This window comes from Sceloporus occidentalis, unplaced genomic scaffold (assembly GCF_023333645.1).
Source record: "Sceloporus occidentalis isolate IW3139 unplaced genomic scaffold, rSceOcc1.0.p SCAF_2, whole genome shotgun sequence".
Lineage (NCBI taxonomy): Eukaryota > Metazoa > Chordata > Lepidosauria > Squamata > Phrynosomatidae > Sceloporus > Sceloporus occidentalis.
Genome location: NW_028316982.1, coordinates 28686347 through 28713657, shown reverse-complemented (window position 1 = coordinate 28713657; position 27311 = coordinate 28686347). Strand labels below are relative to the sequence as shown.

At 40.3% G+C, this 27311-nt stretch overlaps 1 protein-coding gene across 1 annotated transcript in view; it reads right to left on the bottom strand.

Moving 5' to 3' along the window:
• VEPH1 (ventricular zone expressed PH domain containing 1) overlaps positions 1–27311 on the bottom strand; it is a 153222-nt gene that overhangs the window by 96535 nt on the left and 29376 nt on the right. The window contains exons 4-5 of the mRNA XM_089508976.1: positions 22324–22490; positions 12524–12733 (exon numbers count right to left, since the gene is read on the bottom strand). Coding sequence (XP_089365102.1) covers positions 12524–12733; positions 22324–22490 — 377 coding nt within the window. The remainder of the gene's footprint in view (positions 1–12523; positions 12734–22323; positions 22491–27311) is intronic.

Sequence of the window (27311 nt, the reverse complement as noted above, 5' to 3'; positions counted from 1 at the left end):
TTTATAAAGAGTTTTTAAATGTGAATATGTAATGTTTTAACTTTTTGTTTAATTGTTTTAAAACCTTATATTTTCATGCTTTATATTGTTTTAACTTGGATTGTTTTGAATTCTGTTAGCTGCCTTGAGTCCCTGTACCAGGAGGAAGGTGGGATATAAATAAATAATAAAATAAATAAATAAATAATCCGCAACTTGTCTTCATGCAGCTACCCCTGCTTGCAATTGGAACCAAAAGGGAATATGCTGGTCTTCCTTGCTGTTTTCCTGGGCATCACTCCTAGGCCTTTTTGAAAACACTTGATCCCCAATCCACAGATGTTCCAAGTTGGCTTATCTGCTGTCCATGGTGGAAACATAACCATACATCTTCTTTCTACCACCCTGCTCCTTGCAATGTGAAAATCACAGTGCAGTATATGATGTGTTTCCTCCTCTTTGTTTGGTACTCTGATACAGATACTAATTACTCCTCTGTTAGTGGGATGATGATTCCATACCAAGTTTACTCTTTGGTTTAAAGCAGCTATCTATAGTGTTCAAGGGGTAATTATAACTTCTTTTAAACTTAAAGTTAACTTGGGATGAATTCACCACCACATTAACATGCAAAGCCATCAGCTGATGCTCCTCTGATGCTCCCTTCTCTTGTGTTATGTCCAGGAAAAAAAAAGGGGGGGTATGAGGGTGTCTGTCTTGAATTAAATTCCACTTCCCAAACCTTGGGAAATTTATTTTTGGACTATAAATCCCAGAATCCCCAGCCAGCATAATCACTGGTCATACTGGCTGAAGCATTTGGGAAACTATTGTTTTAAAAATTAAAATTCCCAAGTTCTCCTCCTCCCCCTCTTAATGCTAGAGGAAAACAGCACAGAAGACAATCGAGCAGCTTATTTGTGTCTTTAAGATTTGCTTAAGAACTCTTTTCTTCCTAGGCTTCTCTCCTTCCACAGGAGGGAAGCAAGCAGAGGTAAATGGCACTCAGCCTACTGACTGTCAGCCGTACCCAATTAAAGCTCTTGCCGAAGAATCTGGGGAAACGAAACTGAGTCCTTGGCTAGGGATCAGACTGGCAAGTTATCGTGATGGGACTGTAACCAAACAAAATACTGTATTTACTGGATTAGAAATAGTATCGTGCATGACGTGAGGAGGTCAATATGTCTTGGGATATCAGGTCCCTATACACAAAATCTACCATTAGCAAATGGACAAAATGGGGAACCATTCATTACAGACAGGAACAAAAACAAAACAAAATTCAAGAACAACAGCCCTATAGCTTCTTACAATGAACGGAAGCCAAACTAGAATAACAAAAGTTACAATTATTTTGGCTTTCAAAGGACAGCAAGTTAAGCTTTTCTTCAAGCACTATACTCCTTAAACAACTGAATATAAGAAGCTAATTTCCTAATATCTGGGCTTCAATCCAAAGTGTATTTTGTCTGAGTGGGCAAAAATTGCTGGTTATGCAAAGCTCCCTGCCAATTCTTATGCAGCTGTTGCCTCCTGCCGCACCATATCCCATGCTGTTGCAGAAATAAGGGACTGAAAGTACAAGAGGGGGGAAGTGGCAGGAAAGTCCCACTGTGTCAGCTGAACTCTGCTTATGTTTCTCTGGATATACCTCATGGTTTGGCTGCAAAACTGCATGGTTCACAAATTACAAGGGCTTTTCATATCACCATCATGTGTGAAAAAAATGTTGTCTTAAGAGTGGATCACGGGTAAGGTAGGCAAACTTTTTCCTCAGGTATATACAGTACATTATGAAGCTAATACAAGCTTAGCATTTATCACAAGGTAGCTCCTATAAACAACAAGCATGTCCAAAGCTACACCAGTTTTATCTTAAGTGCCTTACCACCTGTACACTCTGGCCTTAAAGGCCAGGTTGGGGACACAGTCAGGGTGTAGCATCTACAGGATGCATGCCCTGGCTCCGCCCCCAAGGTGGCGTGATATTGTGTGCAGCATTGTACAGTCTGCAGCATCACGTTGCTCCTTTCTTGAGAAACTATCACACCCTTTCTTCAGAAACTAGTGCAGGAAGAAAAATGGCATGTTGAAAATTCACCCAACTTGCAGAAATTTTTCTTTCTTCCTGATATAACATAAACTATGCAAACTGGAGTTTGAGGAACTATGCAGCTTTGCTGTAAACACCTAAATTAAGAGTCTTTTCATGCACTGTCTCTGCCAGTTTCAATGTTGTGCAAACCAAATGTTGCATGGTAGGAAAAGAAATTCAGGTTGACTGAGGCTGCAGCCTTCATTGGTTTGAATGTTGTCAGTTTTCTTTGTATGAGGAATGCTGTGCAGTTTTCAGTTTCTGTGCTGAAAGCTGTCATTTCTGGAAAGCTACTGTACATAATTTTCCAGCCAAGCAGTGCAGTGTTCACATAAAAGCTGTGCACTCTCCCATCATTGCAAGAAAAACAGTTCCCAAGTGTTCCAAAATTGCAGGACAAATAATTGTTTCATTTTTCTCACCATTTGTCATGAATCAGAAAACTGAGACATAAAAGCCCTGGTAGATCGTGATCTTGATCACAAAGCAAATGCAGTTAAACAATGCAGCTTTTTTCTACAGCTTAAGAAAAAGCAAGCAATCATGTATTGACAGTTATCTTTTTTTCTGATCTTTCAAAAATGTAAGATGTAGGTGAAAGGAACAATGCAACGTCCTTGACAGCCCATAGAACAGACAAACAAGCAAACAAATAAGTTTATCGCACAGCACTTGGAGGAATGGGAATGGAACAGAACGGGGGTGGGGGGAACAGGTGTTACCACACAGGGGGACACTGCCAATGCCACCGGGAGTCCCAAGCCATTCCCCATCCATTCCTAGCAGCCAGTTTTAAAGAATGGTTCAAAATCATCCTTCAAAATCGGCTGCCATGGAATGGATGGAGAACGGTTTGGGGACTCCAGGTGGCATTGGCAGCATTCCCTCATGTGGTAACACCTATTCTGTTCCATTCTGTTCCTATTCCTCCAAGTGCCATGCAATAAACTTAAAAGATGAAGTTGTAACTGTAAGGTCCCAAGGCAGTGAATGTTTGGGGATCTATATTGCCTATTTTGCACTCTCTCACACACACACAACCTAAGGCATCTTCCCAAGATTGCTGGAGACAAAGACTAATAGGATTCCAAACTCCTTTTTTCTTTTTTCTGCCAAGCAATCGTCCACTTAGAAAGTTGCTATCAATAGAATCCCCTTCCCAATATTAGCTGTGTACCAGTTGTGCACCACTTTCCCAATATTAATTGGTCAGGGTTAATGATTAACAGTAGTTTAGACAGGATATTTAAACAGACAATACAAACAGGATACCTAACAACATAGTAAATGCTTTCAGAGAAGATCACAATGGACATTTAAGGAAACAGGAAAACAGATATAATGGTAACACTCAATTGGCACTGTAAAATAGACCTTTGGTTTCGCTTGGAAATCTGCAAGCAGATACAAACACTGACAGAAATACTGGAGGATTGGCTTTGTTATAGCGACTCACATTACACATGTGGGGAGAAAGAGTACCCTATTAACACATTATAGGGTACAATGTATTTTAAAAATAATAATGTAATGACTAATGCTGCTTCCAATCATCCAAGAGCCTTGCAGTTTTTCAAGGATGTAATATTCCTGTTCTTCTCACAACTAAACTGGAATGGATAAAAATTAGAAAATACAGAGTTATATTCCAGCCTTTATGGAAAGGTAGTTTCTGAGAATTTCTGGCACATGTCCAGCACTATAAGTCGACTTCATGTATAAGTCAAGGGAAAATTTTGGGGCCAAAATTATAGATTTTGCCATGACCCATGGATAAGTTGAGGGTAGAATTTAGGAGCATATAACAAAGGATCTAAGGATGAAGCAAAGCCAAACAATGTCAAAGAATTTACAGCAGACATAACACTTTGTGCTCACCCTTAAGGCTAGATGGATGAGAGAGTAAAGGGAGGGGTGTCAATGCTTTCAGGACAGATTATACTTTTGCTTTTCACCAGGGGATAGTTTCTTCTAAGTTACCGTAATTACATTGACTCGTGGATAAGTCGACTTAGGTTTTTGGGGTTAATTTTTTGACCTAAATTTCTAGACTTATACATGAGTATATACAGTATGCTTTAAGATAATTGATTTCTATGGCCTTGAGTATATTCAGCTCTGTACAGAATCATGACCTCAATATTAAATGGCAAATTGATGGAAAAGGCACTGTCATCAATAGCTATGCCACACAAAAACATACAGTTTCTTAATCAAGTTCCTTTTCATTTAATATGCCCCTATTATAAACGTTATATCAAAGACAATGTCTAATGCAACCTATAAATGGCTTGATAAAATTTTGCTGAATTACTCTAGGGTCCTTCTTGCTGCAGCCATCTGAAGTGGGCCCTCAAGTTTTAAGGCAGGTCATTTATCAGAGAGCTTACAATATTTCTGTTAGTTCTGCCAATGGCTACATTCTCATAAAGAAAGATTTATTACTTGTAGATACTGTCAGTAAGCCACCACATGACAATCTGCAGAACAAAGTATCACAGTTCATTCTATAGGGTACTCAAGAAATATTATGGGGTGAAGCAAGATACATACAAAGAGGAATAATATTCTCCACAAATACGTACAGGGTCAGAATCACAATATAAACCCAATGTTCATGTTTCATATCAGATCATAAAATATGAAGAGAAGAAAATGTCAAAACTGATATTCTACTTCCCTCAGTATTCAGTGTTCCAGTAAATATGAGTGGCCCTTGGGTTGTTTGACAGAGTAGCAGGGAGGAGGGGGAGATTATTTTTCTTTGTATTTTTAAAAGAAATATTTTCCTGTCTATCTGACACAGTGCCAACCACTATACTATTAGTGAAAATTAATGGATTGGGTAAGTCAATTTACCTAGTATTGACTTGAAGGCACACAACAACAACTAGTTTGAAAACATAGATTACTGCTTTAAAAAGAAGAAGCAGTGCTGTAACTCTGTAGCTCATTCCATCCACTCCCATATTTGTATATATAAAGAGAAACACACTCACACATAAAATGGGAAAATTACACTTAATACCAAATAAAAGGGCCAGGAGCTGAAAGCAACCATTGTAATTCATTGTAGATGTAAAACAAGTAGAAAAGTTTTTTTAAAAAAAATAATAGGAAAGTTTTAACTGCATTACCAATAAAAATGGACCACAAACATCAGCAAAAATGATGGTGGTGGTAATCTATTTCATGATAATATAGATGAGTAAGTAAGCAACCTGGCAGATCCAGGGGCAAATATACAGTCATAAAAGCCCTCCAGGAGCGACATAAGCCACATTCCCCCTATGATTTAAAGCGAGTTGCTGATCAGGTTATATGACCATTGTTCCCATTTGCAACTGGTTCCAATCCTACTGTGATCAGTTTCAACTGTGATGAAGTGAGGCTTTTTCCTAGCACTAGTTCTTTGGCGGTTCTTTTGAATAAAATCAATTCTGAAGCATGTTCAAAAAGTGGCAATGATGGATCTGAATCACATCATTCTGGATGCGATTCTGGCAGAGAGGTGTTTGCCATTCCTCCTCAGTTTTTGGTAGATCCATCATCCCCCTCCCCCATGCGCTGCCTTTGTGCTTCTGGTGTGACCTATGGGCACATGATTTTTTTTTAAAAAAAATGATAGAAGATTCAAATCATTGATTTTGCAACTAGTTGCAATTACTCAGGTGGCAAGCCGGGCGATTGGCAGCTCAGTGAGGCATGTAGTTCTATCAATTTTTAAAATATATATATATATAGTTCCCAAGGCAGGCTGCTGTTTAAGTCACCGATGACATGCAGATGATTGACATGCATTTTGAAGTGGTGCAAACTAGTGGAGATGACAATCATGCCAAAAAAGAAGCCATTACAAGGAGATAATGAAAATATCTGCTTTTGTAGTGGGAATGACGGACCTTTTGGAATCGATTCACCGACATGGAGTGAAGGAAAATTACTAACCAGTTTAAATGTTAGTGGGAATGGGGCCATTGAGTACCAAAGCCGCACCACAAGATGCCCAGAGTATGTTTATGGTTTTGAATAATGTATCTTCATATGTTAAATAATGCAGGAGTAAAGGTGGATTCCAATAGGAATAGATTCCAATAGATTCCAACAGATCATCTTTTTTTGTTAGGAAAAAAAAAGAATCTGGGGAATCTGCTGTAGGTCCAGGGTCATAGGGGCTAAGCAGATGGAGGGGAAAAGCCAGCTTACTTCTGGGATTTCTCAATTCACAGGGAGAACCCACTGACCGCACCACTAGCTCCCTCACTGGGCCAAACACCCACAAGTTGGTGTACCAAATTTCCAAAAGCAGTAGAATTGCTCCACAGTCCACCCCAATCTGTGAATATGCCAGAAGGGGAACTGAACTATTTCATTACAGTCTTCTTAAGAGTTAATCTTTATACCACAGGGTGTGTGATGCCCAGTTAAAATAATTAGCAGTGGTGCTGATGGTGTCAATGGCCAGCAATTATTAATTTCTGTAGCCAACACTAAATGGCTCCCATCCCTGCCTCTGCCACAATTCTAACTCAGAGCAATACTGTGTCACCATGTAATGTTGCTCCAAGACAGGTTTGGGCAGAGGAGATGGTGACCACTAGTTATCAGCTCATTAACAGGCAGGCAGAGTTTGTTCCTAAAACAGGTTCAGGATCCTAAAAAAGAACAGAACACTCCCCAAATCTGCTTCTTGCCAACCACTTGCCAAAATGCATACTTCCCCCATTCCTCTGGGATATAACTCCAAAAATCACAAAGGGTTTGAAGCAGCAATCTACCACTGAAGATCACCAAGCAACTATCTTCACCAGTCAAGCAAACCAAAATGCTAGCAAAACTGAGAGATAATTCTTTCTTCACATACAGAAATGAAGCTTGCCACAGCATTGTTACCTCCTTCCAGCTGCCCTGCGTGAAGGCTAAGGGGTGTTGGAGCAGATTAAATAGCCTAAAAGCTAAACAACAAGAACTGAAAGTGCTGTTACAAAGTGATGTAAGCCCAACAGATGGTTAGAGAATAACTCTTGATGTTCTCACAGGAATTCACAAAAAGATACCCCAGGTATCTTACATAAAAGCACTGGTTTTGGTTCAGAGATGCCCCATGCCAGGAAAAGCACAGTATGGCAATAAGCGCACTACACTTTCCCTGAGGCAGGTCAGCTCTGGGTCAGAACTGTTTCCTGCAGAGCCTTGATTAGGATGCTCCATATGAATGTGCAACACAGCATTTTGCTCTCAGAGTGCAAAATGCAGATTCTTTCATCTGTTCTGAGACCATGTGAAAGAGCCCTGTCATATTAATTTCTTATCCACAATACTGCTGTGATGCTCCTATACAGATGAGGTTATCACTAGGTGAGGACAGATATGTCATATTATAGAACACAATAGTCTTCTGTGTGTCTCCATCTGGGATATTTTTTCCACTTTGCAGGTAGCTGATACACTCTCAATCCATTACTTAGGGAAGTGATACTTCAGCCATAACTTTAGGCCAAACACAATGTTCTCATTAAAGCTGCAGGCATATAATCTCTTGTCTCTTTTCACTGAGATAAAACAATTTGAACTTTCCGGTGGCACTGACATTTTGGATTTTTAAACAATGAGTATAATCTCTGAGCATTTACTACATATGGATTTGTGCCCTGCACCAACCCATATGAGTATGATACTTGCTTTAAGCAGAGTACCAATATTCTCTTTTCAATGGAGATGATACCCAGAATTCAATTGAACTCTGAAAGGAGAAAGGGGGTAACTTACTTCCCACTCTGAAAGCAATTTGGGGTTTGGTTATATCTAAATGAAAGATAATTGTTACCTGTTCTTGCTTTCCCTTGAGTTGCTATGGCACATAGAAATGCCTTAAAACATCCTGATCATTGCACTAGCAACAGCTTTGTGTTGTGTTGTGGGTATAAGCATTTGGTGCTATTAGTTATTAAAATATGTTTTTAAAAAAATAATAAAAAGGTGCAAGTTAAAGGTATTTGTTACCAGAATGAACAGGACATTGCATATACAAATAATAAAGGATTTTAAAAAGACAACAATTCTAGGATAGAGATACAGAAGAGAGACTAAAAACTCAGCAAAGATACATGGCACTGAAATATCAAGAAGTTAGGAAATGTTCAATTTCTATTTGGTTATGTAAATCAGGCTTGGCCCCTCATAGAAGCCAAACTAAGGAGATTATCGCACTGCGTTCTGAGAACGTTCCGTATCATCACGTGATGAGAACGTTCCTGGAACAGATATTACTGCATTAGTAAACTAGAACGTGATCAGAATGTGATCAGAACTGCATCATTTTACCGCACAGTGATTCCTGAAACCGTTCCGAGAACATATTCCACCAAGGCCGCCTCCGTCTCCTGATTGGCTGAAAGAATGACAGGCAGGGAGGCAGTGAAGCAGGCAGGCGAGCGACTGCAGTGAGGGAAGGGGTGTGTGTGAGAGAGAGAGGGGGGAAAGGAGGAGAGAGGGAAGGGAGGGAAGAAGGAGGGATCGGGAGGAAGGCAGGGAGAAAGAGAAATGGGGAGAGATGAGCCTTGCAAGTTACATCCCAAACCTCCTTTGCAAGGCTGGGAAGAAGGAGGAGCTCCATGCAGGTCTCTTCAAGCCGAAGGAAAGCAAGTTGCCAGGAAGGGGACTGGGCCAAGGGCAGAGCCCCGGCAGCCATAGCAGCTCTTTAAACCGGTTAGAAAAGAAGAGTCCTCTGCTGTCATCCCAATTCCCCATTTTGGCTGCTTGTCAGCCTTTTGCCTCCTGTGTGTGTGCGCATGTAATGTGTGCCTTCATAGAATCATAGAATCATAGAGTTGGAAGAGACCACAAGGGCCATCCAGTCCAACCACATTCTGCCATGCAGGAAATCACAATCAAAGCATCCCCAACAGATGGCCATCCAGCCTCTGCTTAAAGACCTCCAAGGAACGAGACTCCACTACACTCTGAGGAAAGAGTGTGTTCCACTGTCGAACACCCCTTACTCTCAGGAAGTTCCTCCTAATATTGAAGTGGGATCTCTTTTCCTGGAGCTTGCATCCATTGCTCCGGGTCCTAGTCTCTGGAGCAGCAGAAAACAAGCTTGCTCCCTCATCAATGTGACATCCCTTCAAATATTTAAACAGGGCTATCATATCACCTCTTAATCTTCTCTTCTCCAGGCTAAACATCCCCAGCTCCCTAAGTCGTTCCTTGTAGATGGTTTCCAGACCTTTCACCATTTTAGTCGCCCTCCTTTGGACACGCTCCAGTTTCTCAATGTCCTTTTTGAATTGTGGTGCCCAGAACTGGACACAATATTCCAGGTGGGGCCTGTGAGCTTCCCTCCCCGCTTTAATTCTTGTCTGGCTCTTTGCTATGGAATTCTGGGAGTTGTTTGCTTGCTTTTGTGTGTTGCTCCAAACAGAGGAGCTTTTGTGGGTTCCTTCCTGGAGGGAAGGAGGAGAAGGTCCTGGGCAGCCCTGCCATCCTTGCCTCCTGCAGGCTGCCAGCACAGGAGCCCCGCTGGACATGACACTAGAGGCCCCCGCAGAAGCAGCCAGACCCTCTCCCTCTTGCTCTCTGCTCTGGCCCCCCTGTTTCCCTCTCTCTTTCTCTCTCTTTCCCTTCTTTCCTCTTCTCTCACTTGTCCCAACTTTCCTCCCTTCCCTCCCTCCTTCTTTCCCCCCTCACACACACACACCTTCCCTCACTGCAGTCGCTCGCCTGCCTGCCTCCCTCCCTGCCTGTCATTCTTTCAGCCAATCAGGAGACGGAGGAATGAGAGAACGGATTTGAGAACAGATAAGAATACCGCACACACCTCTGTTGGAACGTTCTCATCACGTTTCAGCTCTCTGGGAACACATTCATATCTGTACCCTCCTGGAACACATTTGGAACACATTTAAATGTTCTGAGAACCCGACTGGAACACATACGTGCGGTATACTCAAATGCGTTCCGTTCTCATCACGTGATGAGAACGGTCTCAGAACGCAGTGCGATAATCTCCTAAAGCTAATGTAACATGACTTAGAAAAGATTATAATGGTTAGTAAAGTGAGAAACATTGGGGGGGGGGGGGGAGGACCTGCACTACAGGTGAATAGACTCTATCAAGGAAGCCACAGCCCTGCAAGACCCCTGAGCAGGTCTGTTAATAACAGGAGGTCTTTGAGGTCTCTCATAGGGTCACCACTGGTCAAAGCTGATTTGACAGCAGTAAACAACAACATCAGGAGTAGGGAAAGTGAGGCTTGCAGTCTGCATGCAGACAAACACTATTTATGAGGCCCCAAGGACCCTCCAAAATCATTTTAAAAATTGGAATAAAATGCCCCTCATGCCCTTGAATTCTGGCTAATGTCTTGCCTTAAATAAAGGCTATCCTAGGCATAAAACAGAAGGAATAGGTGGATGGGTACAGCAAAATTTCCCCATGCCCCCAGGGAGACATGGGGGCATTGTTCACCATTTTTTTTTAAAAAAAGTAAAGTTGTCATGTAAGTGGGAATGGCACTGCAAAAGAAAGGATTAGTTCTCCCCTCGCCCCCATGCCTGGTAGTTGCTCATCCTGGGCTATATAGACAATTAGTACAGGGCAAGAGTACACACCTTTTCAACTACAACTATGAAATGTTTTATGGGTTCCTAGAAAGGGGGGGGGGTTTAAAAATGAGGTATTTTTTAAAGGAAATGGATAAGCATAATTTTCTGGGATAGAAAAAACACAGGTTAGGGGGACTAACTAATGTGAAATTTGGAATTCTTGAAGTAAATAAATGTGGTTCTGAAAGAAAGCTCTATGCAGAGATATCAGTCATGTTAGGCATGGTTCCTCCTGCCTTGGAAGATAACACTGCTGCTGTGATACAAGTCTCGCCTGCTGTAATCTCTTCTGCAATTCACAATGGTTCCTTTATTCTTTAGTGATGTTCTTTAATAAAAGTATGTTTGAAGTACTGCTATTAAATAATTGAGTTGCTAATATCAATAGGGGAACAGATCCTGTTAGAGACCTACTAGTAATGGACTCTGAATTTTTAAATATTTGGTTGTCTTTAACCACACAAGAACAAAAAATTCCTACAGGGAAATAAAATCCAGGACAGAGCAATTCCCATTTTTAAGACTTGTTAGATACATCATTAAATCAGTATACATTTAATGGTAAGAAAACCTTGCTCAATCAGTAGCCTAATTATTGATTATTTACTTACTTATCAGACCTTCTTTCTCCTCACCTTCCCACCAGGGCCCTCCGTTCTGGTAGTCAAGGGTTCCTGTCCCAGCCCAGGATTTCCTCTGCCCCTTCCTGGATTCGCCCCTTTTCACTTGCTGCCCCTCACTCCTGGAACCTTCTTCCTCCACAAGCAAGAGTCATCACTTCTTTAACCAGCTTCAAAACGGAGTTGAAAACCATCCTGTTCAGAGAAGCCTTCCCAGGCATCACATAATTGTCGCTTACTATCTGATATTCTGTTGTTGACTGTTTATCGATCCATTTCCTGTATTGCTATGTACTGTATATGTATTATCCTACTTGTGAGTATGTATTTCCCTAAATAATGATTAACCTTCCATTTTGAAGCCAAGCCCTCCCTCCTGTCCATCTGCCTTGGTCCAGGCCTCGGAGGTTGAGAGGAACTGCTGGACCTCTTACCCTTTCCCGTCACCACTCTCTTCTCCTTCTGTATCATGTCTTTTTAGATTGTAAGCCCGAGGGCAGGGAACCGTCTAACTAAAAAGATTGCATGTACAGCGCTGTGTAAATTTACAGCACTTCATAAATAAAGGTTAATAATAATAATAATAATATTTCATAACGTGTGTCTCTCCATATAGTCATATATGTCCTTCCACTGCCACAACAATTTGACTGTATGGAACAAATAATATATCAGCCAAATCCCCGAACATGATAAAGAAGTGAAGATGGATACATCTAAAACCTCAATATGGTTGGATAGGTTATACACTATGCTTGCTATTCTAGTGCAGCTACAGGTCCCTGATTCTTTAATCTTGCACTGAAGAAGATCAGCATCCTTCTTCATTCAAAAGTATGATTTATGAGAACACTATAAAGAGTGCTAGATTTCAAAAGGACATGGACCAAGGCCTGACAGCATACAGCTCTGAGGATTCATTTATACATTAGAAGAAACGCATGGAAGTAAAGACTCACAGAGGGTCTCCGGTTCACTGTTTCTCTGGAGGCAGGCTTTTCAGGTATACTTCCCACCCGAGGCTAGGTTAGGAAAGGTTAGGAAAGGCCATGGACATTTTTTCAAAGGATGTTTAAAAATAATGCCACTTGTATGGAACTATTTTGCCTCCTTGGCTTTACTAAGGCTGAATATCAGTGTCTTCTTACATTTGGATTACATAAAATAGCATAGCTACAATTATATTAAAAAAATTCTCCACAGATAATAGATTCCATACCTCATCTACATGTCCAACAGCTCCATAGATTTTTGCTGTTTGTCCAATCAAACCTGGGAAACTCTCTCCAATCTCTTTCAATACAGGAAGCAAATCAATCAATACTTCTGGTTCATACTCTGATATTTCTATCAGTATATTTAGGATAATATCATTGTGATGGGGATCCCTCAGGTGACTAATTAGAGAAGGAATACAGTCTTTAAGTACCTACAAAGTAGATAGAGAAGAAAGTAAGAATTATCATCCATTCATGCAAAAATGTTTATATACAATTCTCAAAGAAGTCACTGGAAGTTAAACTTTTCACAAAGCACATAAACAGACAGCTGCCTGATGTTATACATTCATAGATATAGTATTTCACATGTGAGGGGAATCTTCATTGTGCTATTAAAGACTGTCCTTTAGAAATCCTTAAAATTCCAAATATGACTGGTGTGAAGAATAAAATTAGGGACCCAGCCTTTCTCTATAACATCTACCAAAATGTAAGACCTGCAATGCAGTATATCATAATTCATCCAGTAGTCCAAATAACATTATTTAAAAAATAGAAAAGAGGTATCTTGGTTTTATGCCTTTATGCCTACTAGTTCTTGTGCCTACTAGTTGTCATTATTGCTCCAAGTTGCATATTTATTACAAGGCTGGAGAGAGATGCAAGGATCTGTAAAATGGTGGGAATTCATGCCCCCCCCCCCAAAGGAGCCCCTGGGGGATTTCCTGTTTTCCTGCCATTCCACTTCCTTTTTACTTTAGGAATGTTACCAGATTCCTGGTAAGAACTCTCCCATTTTCCCAATCCCTTTTAAAACCACAAAACTGTCTCCTTTTTCCTGCCTCCCAAGAACAAAAATCCAAGAACAGTGTCAGATTTTGAGGCATGTGCAACAATTTCCCAATACATTTCGTAAGTCCCCCTTTTGTAGCTCCATTTAGTGCCCATTTGGAATTTGGTGCCCATTTGAAATTTTGATATTTCATTTTAAAAGTGATGACTGCAACACTTAAAAATACTCGATCATACTTTGAACTATCTACCATTATATCCTAAATGTGTTACAGCTGACCCCCCCCCCTTTTTTTTTTTTAACTTCTAGTCTCTCCTTTCAAATTTGGACTTGAAACTCAGCAACACAAATTGGATGGCAAGCATGCCCAGCATGATGTCTTGATGGTTGCCCTAGACAGACACAGACATTATATTGTTCTTGTTCTAGATTCTGGTAACGTGACCTATGGATTTGTATGTAGAAGTTCCATAAAATCATGGCATAGGTACTGGAAGATGCAATTTGCATTACTGTGCAACAATTTATCTGAACATTATATGAAACCATTTTAATCAGCCAGTTGTACAATAATATAAATACATATGTTTGAGTTTTATGCAAGACCCGCATGCTAAAAGAAGCAAGTTTTGAATGCCATAGTGAATTCTGCTTGTGATTAGGAGAAACCAGTGATTTGGAGAGCAAACCACATAAATATGCATTATCTAAATAGTAAAAAAATACACACTAGGATTGTTTATGTAATGCATCCAGATGTGGAAATCAATACAGGTTGAACATCCCTTACCCAAAATGTTTGGGACCAGAAGTGTTCCATACTTTGGATTTTGCTGTATTTGTATATACATAGTGAGACATAAAGAGGCTAGAGAGAGACTGAGGATCTGTGAAATGGCAAAGGGCATGGATTCACAGATTGTCATCTCTCTCTCCAGCTCCATCTCTCAAATACAAATATATATTACACTTCTTGTGTTGTACCTCAAACAGCTTTGAATTTTAGTATACTTTGGATTTCTTAATTCCATATAAGGGAAACTCAACTTTTGTATGAAGCGGGAGAAAGAAGAAAGTGTTTCACTGTGGGAGAAAAGGAAATGAAATGGTTTGTTATGTTTCAGTTATGTCTGCCTGAAGAAAAGTAAAGTTGCCCTCCCCCTTTATCCATGGCTTCAACCATCCACAGCTTGAAAACATTAAAAATATATATAATTTCCAAAAAGCAAATGTTGGTTTTGCCATTTTGAATAAGGGACACCATTTTACTATGCTATTATATTTAATGGGACTTGAGCATTCGTGGCTTTTGGTATCTATGGGGGTACTGGAACCATACCCCAGTGGATACCAAGGGTCCACTGTAAACTGTCATCCTACCCCATCCTATCCCAGTATCTGATTCTAAAATCAGTATTTGTCTAAATTATAGGGACCCATTATAGGGAATTTCCATCTAGATAAGGGTTTACCAAACAAGGTTCTAAGGAGCCCTATGGTTCCCTGACATGTCGCTAGTGATTTGTAAGAGATTGTGATCGGGGAAAAAACTTTTTTAAAAGCCGCAGATATAATAATTTTTATGCAGGAATTCTTTGAGACCTGAAAATTATTTAAAAGGCTCCTCTAGAGTAAAATGGTTTTAAAAGGCTGATTTAGATGGTTAGTTTACAGAGTCAAAGATCTAATAAAATAAATAATAAAAATATTCTATCCCGCTTTTTGCCGGGCAATCAAAGCAGCATACAACATGCTAAAATACATCCATATATACATAGTACCCCCCTTAAAACAAGATTAAACAGTATAAAATTAAAACTAACATGCTAAAATCCAAATAATCCAAATAATTTGTCTCTTGCTTTGAAGATGTTTGTTACTAGATAGTGAAATGCAATGATAAGTCTGTATGTGTTAGGGTCTCTTAACTATCTATATCTATATTATAATGCAAACATCTCAATTAATAATAAGTTATTTGTAAAGGATTATATGCATGATTTTCCATCCCTGTTTAATTTTCCAGTCTTCCCCTTCACTTTAATAATGCCCTTACAATTGCAGCAGTCCTAAAATTGTCCTTAAAATAAAGTTAATTCCCAAGCCCAGCTTAAAGTGATATAGCTTAAACTAAATGGTTTTAGAGTACAGTAACTGACAAGTGGCCTTTCCCTATATTTATTTGCCAGAATCTTAACATTCTCCATGTATCCCTGAAAAGTGAGGGAATGGCTAGATACTAAATACAGGGCATTCTCAATGGTGGCATCTTGGCTAATAGAACCCAAGGAGTCTCCCATGGTGTCTTCATTATGCTTCTTCGGAAGGGAGTGCATCAGGTGAGACCATTTTTATTTACCATTTAAACACTCCTTTAGGTTCTATTATATCATGATTTTGGATCTGAATTACAAATTGTTTTATGTTATCTCCTTCAAGTGAAAAGTTTCTTTATGTCACACTTTTATTGTTCATTGATGTTTTTAGTTTTTGTATTCTGTTTCATTTTTTCAATTTATAAGCAGCCCTGGGAATATGTGTTGATAGGAGAACATATAAATTTAATATATAAAATCAAATTCCACCCAATTAATAATTTGAATCTTCCTGTGCACCTTTATACATTTAACATTTAACCATGCACTCATAAGTTTTATATATTCATCTTCACACTTCCATGCAAATACTCCCTCATTCAATGTAAGGATAGAAAGAATGTTCAGAAATATTTCAAAAATGGTCAGAAAACTGATTTTTCAGTATTGGGAAACCCTGATGAGAAGAATCACAGTTCAGGAAAATTCGCATGTGGTTGTTTTGTGCAGAAAACAGCATTTTCTATGCTGGACAGAGTATTTTTGTGTGGAAAATAATAATTAAACACAGAAATATTAATTCCTGGGCAGAAAAGGCTATTTTTTTGGCACAGAAAATGGAGATATAGAAAACACAGACGGGCCCAAGAGGCGCCGTCATCGTGTCGTGATTACGCGCGAGGGGTGGCGCTTCCTGACGCGCCTTGCCCCTCGCGCGTAATGAGTGCGTCAAAATGGTGGCACCCTATACAGATGGGCGCCGCCATTTTGACATCGCGGATGCTCAGCGTCCTGACGTCACGCCCCGGAAGAGACATCGCGAGTGCACGCGTTGGCACTTGTGGCATCTCTTCCGGGTTGCCGGAAGGAGCACGATTTTCGCACTTTTTTGCAGCGCAGAGGAGTCGCGCGGTTTGGCTGCTGCGACTCCTCCGCGCTGCAACCGGCAGTGGCCCGAGACCGCCCCTTTTAGGTGGTCTGTAACGGGCCATAGTCTACATAAATTTGCACGTAAGTGATTTGCACAGAAAACAGCACTTTCTGCACAGAGCGCAGAATTTTCAGTGCATGAAGTAATATTTCTGCACAGAAATATTGTTTTTCATGCTGAAAATGCTGTTTTCCGTGCAAATTTTGTACAGAATTAGTCCCAAATTGCAAATAGCCTTTGAAAATGGTGTAGTTTCCAAATCCTTTCTTGCAGCTGGAAGAAAATTGCTGATATTATTTATTGCAACCTTTGAGAAGAAATTCAGTGAAGAAGTACAACCCAGTCTTTAGGGTTGTCTGCATAAGCCAAAAGGCCAAGCTTCCCCCTGGCCTCACATCATCTAGATTAGATGATGCAGGCCAAAACCCCTGGACAGACATGGATTCAGAGCCTTTACTCCAGGTATTCATACAACCCTCCCCCCTAGTACTTTCAGGGCACCATACTTTGCCAGCCATTTTTTCAGAATTTGCATACTTAGTTCATTTCAAGATTTCTCTAATTTAAAGAAAGACTGCTGGCTTCTGATTCTATTATTGGGCTTCCTATGGGATTATCAAGTGGTCTTTTCCTGAATGGACATTGGAGCAAAGAGTTCTGTACATCACTATAATCTGTCCTCCTGCCCTTCAATAATCTCTTTTAATCAAATGTTTTGCATTTGATCCAATCCATGGGGACTAATGGACTGAAACAGGGAACGTGAACCCCCCCCCCATGAAATGGTGATATGAGGCTCTCCCACTCAATCCATAATCCACCCATAATTATAGTACATTTTACAGTTATTGATAGCATGTTGTACCCTCCTTTTCTACAAGTAACTGAGAACAGCATTTGCTGTTAACTACTGTCAAATCAACTTGATTTATGGACACCCCATGAATAAGAGACCTCCATGTTACCTTATCATCAACAGCCCTGCACAGCTCTTGCAAACTCAGAGCCATGTCTTTGTTCATTGAGACTATACATCTGGAATGCAGTCTTCCTCTTTTTCTACTGCTTTCTCCTTTACCAATAATTATTGTCTTTTTTAGTGAATCATGTCTTCTCATGATAAGGCCAAAGCACAACAGTCTTAGTTTAGATATTTTGACTGTTTGGTGACTATTCAGAAATCATTTCCTCTTTTGTTGTTGTTGTTATCCATCCTTGAGTCGATCTCAACCCATGGTGACCCTGTAGATGAGACATCTCCAAGACTCCCTATCCTCCACTACTCTGCTCAGGTCCTGTAGTTTCATACCTGTGACCTCTTTTATAGAGTCCATACATCTAACATGCAGCCTTCCTCTCTTTCTGCTTCCCTCCACCTTTCCTAGAATTATTGTTTTTTCCAATGAGGTGTGCCTCCTCATGATGTGGCCAAAATACGACAGCCTCAGTCTAGTCATCTTGGCTTCCAGAGAGATTTTTGTTGATCTGCTCTAGAACCCATTTGCTTCTCTTTTTGGCTGTCCATGGTATCCTCAGCACTCTTCTGCAGCACCACATCTCAAATGAATTAATTTTCTTCTTATCTGTTTCCTTAACTGTCCAGCTCTCACACCCATACATGGTGATAGGGAATACAATGGCTTGTATGATTCTAACTTTCGTGCTCAGTTGTATATCTTTACGTTTTAGGATATTTTCTAGTTCTTTCATAGTTGCCCTCCCCATTCTTAGACTTCTTATGATTTCCTGACTGCAGTCCTCACTCTGATCAATGTTTGATCCCAGATATGAGAATTCTTTTACTATTTCTTTTTCCTCATTGTCTAAGTTGATTTGCTCTAGGACTCATTTATTTGTCTTTTTAGCAGTCCATGGCATGTATAAAAAACTTATCCAGCACCACATTTCAAGTGAGTTTCTTCCTATCACTTTTCCCCATTGTCCAGCTTTCAAAAAATAATCTAAAAATAGGAAATACAATCGCATGCACAATCCTAATGTTAGTATTCAGTAATATATCTTTACACTTCAGGATCTTGTCTAGCTCCTTCATAGCTGCCCCTCCAAGTCCTAGTCTTCTGATTTATTGACATTATTTGATTTCTTCCTCACAACAGCCCTGCAAAAGAGGCTATGTTAAAAGATAGCAGGTTGTCTAAGAGTGAGCTCCTTGGCTGCTGAGCACTTTCAATTCAGTTTCCTTGTGCTTGTCCAAGTTAAATTCTTCATTTGCCACAGAATACTGGATCCTGACACTGTGCATTCTTTAACTTTTTATGAATGTCAGATCTCAGTTTTACAGAACAGGTCCCACAGAGCTGTAATAGTACAGAAAAAGAATTAACAAGCGATTGAGAATTATGTTGAAAAGGTGTCATATGACCTAGGCTCCAATCAATGGCTAAAATGGGCCTCTTCAGGCTGGAAAGTTGCATTTATAGAGAAAGAGTTATATTTCCTCTGAAACCATATATTTTGACAGAGTTCCCTTGACCGTACTGAGCGGTGGATATTAAATTCCAGGGTGTATTTTAAAAAAAAAAATTCTCAAAGACTGCTATAATTTATACTCTATAAAGTAGGTATCCTTGTAACTTGTTACAATGCTCTATGCCTCATAAACTTCCTGCATGTGTAACTGGGTGGATCATACATGAAACATGAAATATTTCTGCTGCATTACTTATTTACTTTGCTTACTCATATGCTGGCAATTATTCACCAGGCTTGGCTTTAAAAATGTCTCTAAAATATCTTAGTCTTTACAGAAGATACAGTAATTACACAAAGTACTTAATGACTTAAGTAATGTCTTGATTATGGCAGATAATCCCTTGTGCCTTTTTATAAAACTGAAGACCATTACATTTATCTTGTTAACTGTACTGCTATAATGCCTGTTATGTTGCTTCTGATCCAATAAAGCTTGGAAAGTTACATTGAAAAACAATAGCTACAGTTATCAATCCACCTCCTACCTAAAATAATTATCTTATAGTGAGAATTTTAAGTAACATTTTCCTTACATTTTTTTCCAATTAGAACAAAAAAGTTTAATTTAATTTAATTTAATTAAAAGAAACTGACAACCTGAATTCCCCTAGACTGTATTTAAAAAAAAAAACCCTGCTTCTGCACACTTCACTGTTGCTCAGCATGCACAATAATGTGGCAGTGAATCTGCACTAGATTTTGATTTGAATTGTAAAGAAGCTGCCTAAAAGCAGGTTCAGCAACTTCAAAATCTCATTAAGGTTCATCTTAAAACACTGAGTGGATTCATCAGCATCCTGACACTTCTGCTACCAGCTTCACTAAGGAAACAGCACCAGCCAGGGCATGAGCCAGGACTTGAACCATGTACAGTATCCCCCATATCCCAATAACAATAAAGTAAGCGAAAAAGTTACAGTTACACCACAAAAGGAATGGTGTTATCCCTCATTATAATGGCAATATAATGGAGTTGTACCTTAGTCAGTTGGGAAGGGAACTCATGAAAAGCAAGTAGTTATATGCAACTAGTTAGTTCCAACTGCTGATCTTACTTGAATTACTTTAGTCCTCTATTAACACTGACAACAATACATTTGCTCATCTTTCCAATCGTGGTATTGCAATTAATATGAAGTTATTTGGGAGCATTTATTGAGCAAATCTGTTAAGGAGTGCCGACAACCCCCCCCCCCAAAAAAAAATCCTGAACCCTGCACTTGGTATATTTAGCTGAACTGTAAGAATTAAATTAACTCTCCATGGCGGGATACAGACTGCCCAACAAGGGTGGTCTGCCGCCTCCTCCATTTCTGCCGGTGGGAAGCCTCAGCTGCCAAACAACGAGGCTTCCCGGCGGCAGAAAAAGAACCCACAAAAAGTGGGTTATTTGCCCAAGTGCGCAAACGGCACACTCATGATGTCGCCAGTGCAATGGGACGTGTGGATGCTACATGTCCATCACGTCAAAATGGCAGCACCCGTGTGTACAGGGTGCCGCCATTTTGATGCCCCTGTCACGCGCTAAGGGTGAGGCCAATATGGATGGTGCGTCCTCAGCCAACCCCTAGCACATGATGGGGGCACCATATCCGCCAGTCTGTACAGCGCTCATGTTGTTACAGAAATATGTGAGTAGAGTTGTTTTTGAGATTATGTGTGATTGTTAGTTAAGCCTGTGTATGTATAAATACCTGCTGTTTTTGGTTTTTTTTCCCAAAAAGCCTTTGCATTAGGAGGGAAAAGAAAATGCACATACACTTTTCTTACCTGGTAGCTTCTGAGCAAAATATTTATGGGTTTGTATAATGAATCCTTTTGAGCATATCGTGAAAAAACATGACTCATTAGAAAAGACAATAATCCTGGGTAAAATGGAAAGCAGTAGGCAAAGGAGAGACTGTGTTACAGGTAGATAGACATAATCAAGGAAACCATAACTCTTAGGTCTTTATTAGTCTGGAAAAAAAGACAGGAGCATAACAGTATGCTCTCCCAATATCACGTAATAACATGAAGATTATCACATGACATCATGTGATGTTGCGATTATTGCACAATTATTCCGTAAATAAACAGGCATTCTAGTGCCACTTTTTATTAATGAGAAAATCCCGTGAATAAAAAATGGCACTAGAACACCTCTTTAATCACAATGTTGTGTGACAGTCTTTGTGTTATTGCACATATTGACGGGAACATACTGCTGTGCTCTTGTCTTTTTTGCAAGACTGGTAAAGTTCTATGTCTGCAAGACCTGAATAGTGTTTGTGATAACAGGGTCCCTCATAAGTTGTCATATGTCTAAGGATATTATCAGACGCTAGACCCTAAAAATGCTCCCACACCCCATCAAGGACACTGGAAGGAAAAACTGATTTTTGGGTTGGTGGAGGTATGGCAAGGGCCTTCCAATGTCTCATAGGGGGCTAACGTGACCAATCTTCTTCTATTTGTCTACTCTAATTTAAAACAAGACACTGATGAGCACACACTCAGAATTACCTCTGGCTGTCTCTCTGACAGCACCATGGGCCTTATTTTTCTATAGGTCATTAAAGCAAGAAGAGCCTATGTGGCTCTCAGTCTATTTTTTTCCATCAGCTTCTGCCACCAGGTCAAAGATCCAGTGGCAACCTTCCAAGCCAAAGTCCTCCGTTTATGTTTTTGTTTAGACTCCGACATAAGTATTACATTTGGACTTTTAATTACAAGTGGTGAAGAAGATGAGTAAGGGAAGAATCACCTCATGGGAGCTGGTATTTATCGTACCAGGGAGAAATACTAGAAACAGATTTTACTCTGAGATGGAAATGCCATTACAGTGGGCCCTTGGTATCCACTGGGGGTTTGGTTCCAGTTATATGGTTTATAATTTGGCAAGGCACTAGTGTCTTCTGTCAGTAAATTCTAAACTGCAAATCCCAGGATTCCATGAGATGTTGCTATGGCAGCTAAAACTGAATCATAATACTTTAATTGTGAGTTGTGAAAGGGCCCCTGATTATAATGAAACTAAAGGGACAAGCATACAACTCTGCTCAACCATGGAAACCCCTGGATGACTTTTGACAAGTCACACTCTCTCAGCCTCAAAGGAAGGCAAAAGCCAACTCCCTCTGAACAAATCTTGCCAAGAAAACCCTGTGATAGGTTTACTTTATGGTCACTATAACTGAAAATGACTTGAAGGCACACAACAACAATAAACCTAGACTCCTTTGAGGTAAAGTCACATTCATTGAGCTTGAAATTAATTAATGTTACCTCTGGCTGTTTTTTCTTTGCAACTGTTAGCAAAAGTCGTAAAAGGTGGTGCTGTTCAGGTTGTTCCAGATATGCCATCAATGCTACAAGTTCCTTTAGGTGGTTGTTAATGGTCTCAGACTGTTTTTCATATAAAGAGGGTAACACCCGTAGCAACATGAAATTCCCTGTTCAGAAAAAGAAACCATAAAAAACCTCACAGAAATGGTGTGCCAATCACGTCTCTCAAATTAAAGAGATAAAAGCAATGAAAAATCAGGATTTTATTATCAATGAATTCTGGAAATGATATTTGAGAAAATCAAGCTTTATGCTGAAACATATGACAGAAGAAAGGGGGGAAATACATATTGCATTAAGAAAACAAAACCTTAATGTGGAATGTGACTAAGTGAGGCAACATGGTCTGGTGCATAAAGCAAATCTGCTTGAATTTTGAAAAAAAACACCCTGATATTTAATTGAGCACTAAATCACAATACAACCATTACTGCTAAATTAACATTAAAAAGAAGGTAAATAATTGTATTTTAAGTCCCCTCACCAACATTACTCGCTGTATTTAAGAAATCTATATTAAACAGAAATCTGGAAACAATATTCAGTTTTGAAAAGTATACAATCGGCACAAAGGTAAACTAAAATATAAACAGTTAGGATGCAATTTGTTGGGCCTATGGAGCTAGGCAAGCATTGAAAATGAAAGCTAACAACCAGGGCGAAATATTCTCAGAGTTTTGAGTGTGTGTTTGAAGATGTGCGTGCACAATTTAATTTGAAGCTAGGCTTCACAGAGAAATCTATAACATGAAACATTGTACAAACTGGTCCTGGAGTGATTGAGGTTTCATGCTGACAACATATGGAAAACATCTGCCTATCACTATATTACATGGTTTCACTCTCTAAATCTTCTAAACATAAGGAAAGCCCTATGGATCCACTTTCTAGCAAAAAAAAAAAAAACTTTTTAAAGTGTATGTTGGCCGTCTTTACTTTCTTTTATTTTAATTTGTTCACTCTCATCAGTTTGTATTATAGCAAAACTTCAGGCTGCTTAGTAGAAACATCAGCTGTTAGAACATCCCCTCTCAACAAACAGCATCTGGAATGACATCTATATGGTACAACATCTTCTAAACAACACTTAAACCATAACTGAAATGAATATCTACACCACAGGATAAAAACAGAGTTAACTTCAATTCTTAATCCCTAGGTCTACATTTAGTTTCATTGTTTCACAAGGGATGCACGAAGTGCCTTTTTAATATGCTATATTTCATATGCTTAGATGCTAATGCCATATCCTCATACTATGTCTTCTCTAGCAGCATTATTTGAAGGAGGGGATATGTCCACAAACATGCTGGGAACAGCCAGCTTTTGGTCCTGAATGGCACTCTTTTCCAAGTCAGTGATCCATAGAAGAACCACCAGTTTCTCAATAGAAAGATACTAACATTACCACATTGTTCCTCAAAGTAATAGGCCTCTTGAGAGATAGTGCCTGCTTCAAGCACTCTTCATGTCAGAGAAACTTGCCATGCTTTCTTGTGAGTAGAGTTAGCAGTCACATCTCAAAACGCCACACTTTCCTGTTTTGTACTCACCCTACACTGCTTGATAAGCGGTATAGAAATGTACTTGCTATTGCTACTGCTCTTTCTAAATGAAATACAGACTGACATTGTGGTACAGATGACATAGGTTTAAAAATATCACTATCACGGTATAGAAAGAAGTTCCACTAGAAAAGGAACACCAGTGCTCCTTCTATAGAGAAATGGTAGCCATCTGCCAATAATGTCTTTTGTAAAATACTGTGTCTGTTAACACCCTAATCCTACACTGTTGCAACAAATATATCTTATTAGCAACAACAACAAATTTTATTTATTATTGCTCCCTCCTCAATATGACATCCCTTCAAACAGGGCTATCACATCACTGCTTAACCTTCTCTTCTCCAGACTAAACATCCCCAGCTCCCCGAGTCTTTCCTCATAGGGCATGGTTTCCAGACCCTTCACCATTTTAGTCACCCTCCTTTGGACACGCTCTAGTTTCTCAACGTCCTTTTTAAATTGTGGTGCCCAGAACTGGACACAATATTCCAGGTGGGGCCTGACCAGAGCAGAATAGAGTGATACTATTACTTCCCTTGATCTAGACACTATACTTTTATTGATGCAGCCTAAAATCGCATCGGCCTTGTTAGCTGCTGCATCGCACTGTTGACTCATGTTCAACTTGTGGTCTACTTGGACTCCCAGATCCCTTTCACATGCTTCAAATGAAGTCAGACTGAGCCCGCAAGCCAGACAGTGGAACAAAGCACTCCTACATTTTATTCTTTTGATGGAGGAACATCACATGTTTGCCTTCTAGGCCTCTTTGACCCAGTCCATTCCAGCTTCAGATACCCAAATAAGGTATCTTCTGAATAATACAGAGGAGCACATTGAGAGCAGAGACCTGACATTATCATTATTCACCTATATATATTAAGCCTCTATAGTGGTTTAGCAATAATGATGTATTTCCTACCTACAACTAATAGGGGGGGAAATGAGCATCAGCCTGGGATTTAGAGTTTTACTCTTTGTACAGCATGCAAACAGATGTTCATTCTTAAACCCAAAGCTGCCTTTTCATATCCAGCTCAGAAAACAGTTGAGTACTTGTGAATTAAAAGGTGTGAGGTAAATCTTGGCTAATGGATTATCCCAGTGGGAAAATGTTTGGCTAATGAATTATACACAGAAAAAGAAAGCATCCCTTCCCTGCCTAGTCCATCTTGTGGACACTTTCAATTGATGTTGCTCTACAAAGAGTCAATTGATAGGACCAATTTTTGCCCCGTTGTTGACCTGACACACACAATATCACCACTATGTTTAAAATTTCCCACCATGTTATTCTCATGATGATCATGTACTGGCTGGATAATATTCTTGAATTTCTAAGACATGTAATTGTTTAATAATAATAATAATAATAATAATAATAATAATAATAATAAATTTATTTTTATACCGCTTTTCCAGAAGATCAAAGTGGTGTACACAAAATTTAAAACCAGTTACAAACACATCATAAAATAGATAAAACCAATAACACAATATACAATATACAAAACTAAAACAATCATTCGAAAGGGTGAGGCAGAAGGTTGATGGAATCAAAATACACAACTTCATTTTCCAGAGGGGAAGGCTTGATAGAAGAGGAAAAATTTAAGCCTCTTTTTGAATGTTTCTAGAGGGGTGATCAGGCAGAGTTCCTCGGGAAGACTGTTCCAGATTTGTGGGGCTGCTACTGAGAAGGCCCTCTGGGATGTAGTAACCTATTTAGATGATGGAATTTCTAGCAAGTTCTTCCTGATTGTTCTGAGTGTGCGGGGCGGATTATATGGGGAGATGCGGTCCCTCAAGTAACTCGGACCCAAGCCATGTAGGATTTCATAGGTAATAAGCAACACCTTGTATTGTGCTCGGAAGTGAATAGGCAGCCAGTGCAGATCTTTCAGAATAGGTGTTATATGGTCAAACCTGGAAACACCAGTGACCAATCTGGCTGCCATGTTTTCTACTAGCTGAAGCTTCTGGGCTTGGTACAAGGGTTGCCCCATGTAGAGCGCATTACCGAAATCTAAGTGAGAGGTTACCAGAGCATGTACCACAATTTCAAGGTCCCTTTGGCCCAGGTAGGGTTGCAGCTGGCGTATCAACCGAAGTTGATAGCAAGCACTTCTGACCATCGCATCTACTTGAGATGTCAACTGCAGGGATGAATCCAGAAGTACAGTGCGTCCTCTCCTTACGCGGGGGATCCATTCTGGATCCCTCCGCGTAAGGCGAATTCCGCCTATGCTTGAGCCCCATTGGAAACAATAGGGCTCGTGCGCGGCGGCGCGGGGCACAACGGGCGCGCGTGCCCATTCAATTGAATGGGACGCGCTGCCCCTTCCGCCCCACGCGCGCGCCGCGGCTTCAGCGCATACGCTCAAGTCCGCGTATGGCGCGGGCGCACTGTACTCCTAGACTGCGAACTTCGTGACCCCATTCAGGACAGGTGGATAAACTTCCTTCCCCGGGCCTGGGGAACCTATCACCAGTACTTCCGTTTTCTCTGGATTCAAACTGAGTTTGTTTTCCCTCATCCAGCCCATTACCGACTCCAGGCAGGCGTTCAGAGGAGAGACCCCATCCTTAGTCACTGAATCAGTCGGAGACACAGAGAAGCATATTTGGGTGTCATTGGCATACTGATAGCACCATGCCCTGTGTCTCCGGATGATCTCTCCCAGTGGTTTCATGTAAATGTTAAACAAAGTGGGGGACAAAATAGCTCCCTGAGGGACACCAGATGTGAGTTCCCTCTTAGAGGAGCAAGTGTCCCCCAACTGCACCATCTGGAATCTGCCCGAGAGGTAGGATCGGAACCACTGGAGCGCAGTACCCCCGATACCCAACTCCCTTAGGCGTTCCAGAAGGATACCATGGTCAATGGTATCGAAAGCCACTGAGATGGCGCACTTGCGGCATCACAATGACATCAGGACGTGCGGACGCTAAGCATCTGTCACGTCAAAATGGCAGCACCCGTGTGTACAAGGCACTGCCATTTTGACGCCCCCGTCACGTGCTAGGGCTGATGCCAGTATGGGTGGTGCACCCTCAGCCAACCCTAGCATGTGACGGGGGCGCCGTAAAGGCCCGCCTGAAGAGGGCCTAAATTGTCTGTATATGCTATAAGCCTAGACTAAAACGTCTGTGTTCTTCCCCAGTGAGGAGTGAAAATGTTTAATGAATATCCTAAAAGATTACAAAGCTGCATGTTGATTTCCCCATGTTAAATGCTACAGAACTCTAATGGTTAAAATTACTAAAGGAGAATATTGCTGTTATGCCTGCTTGTTAGGACAAGCATATGAACTTGGAAGTTTAACTGGTGATCAAGCCAGGGACTGCTAACATATACAG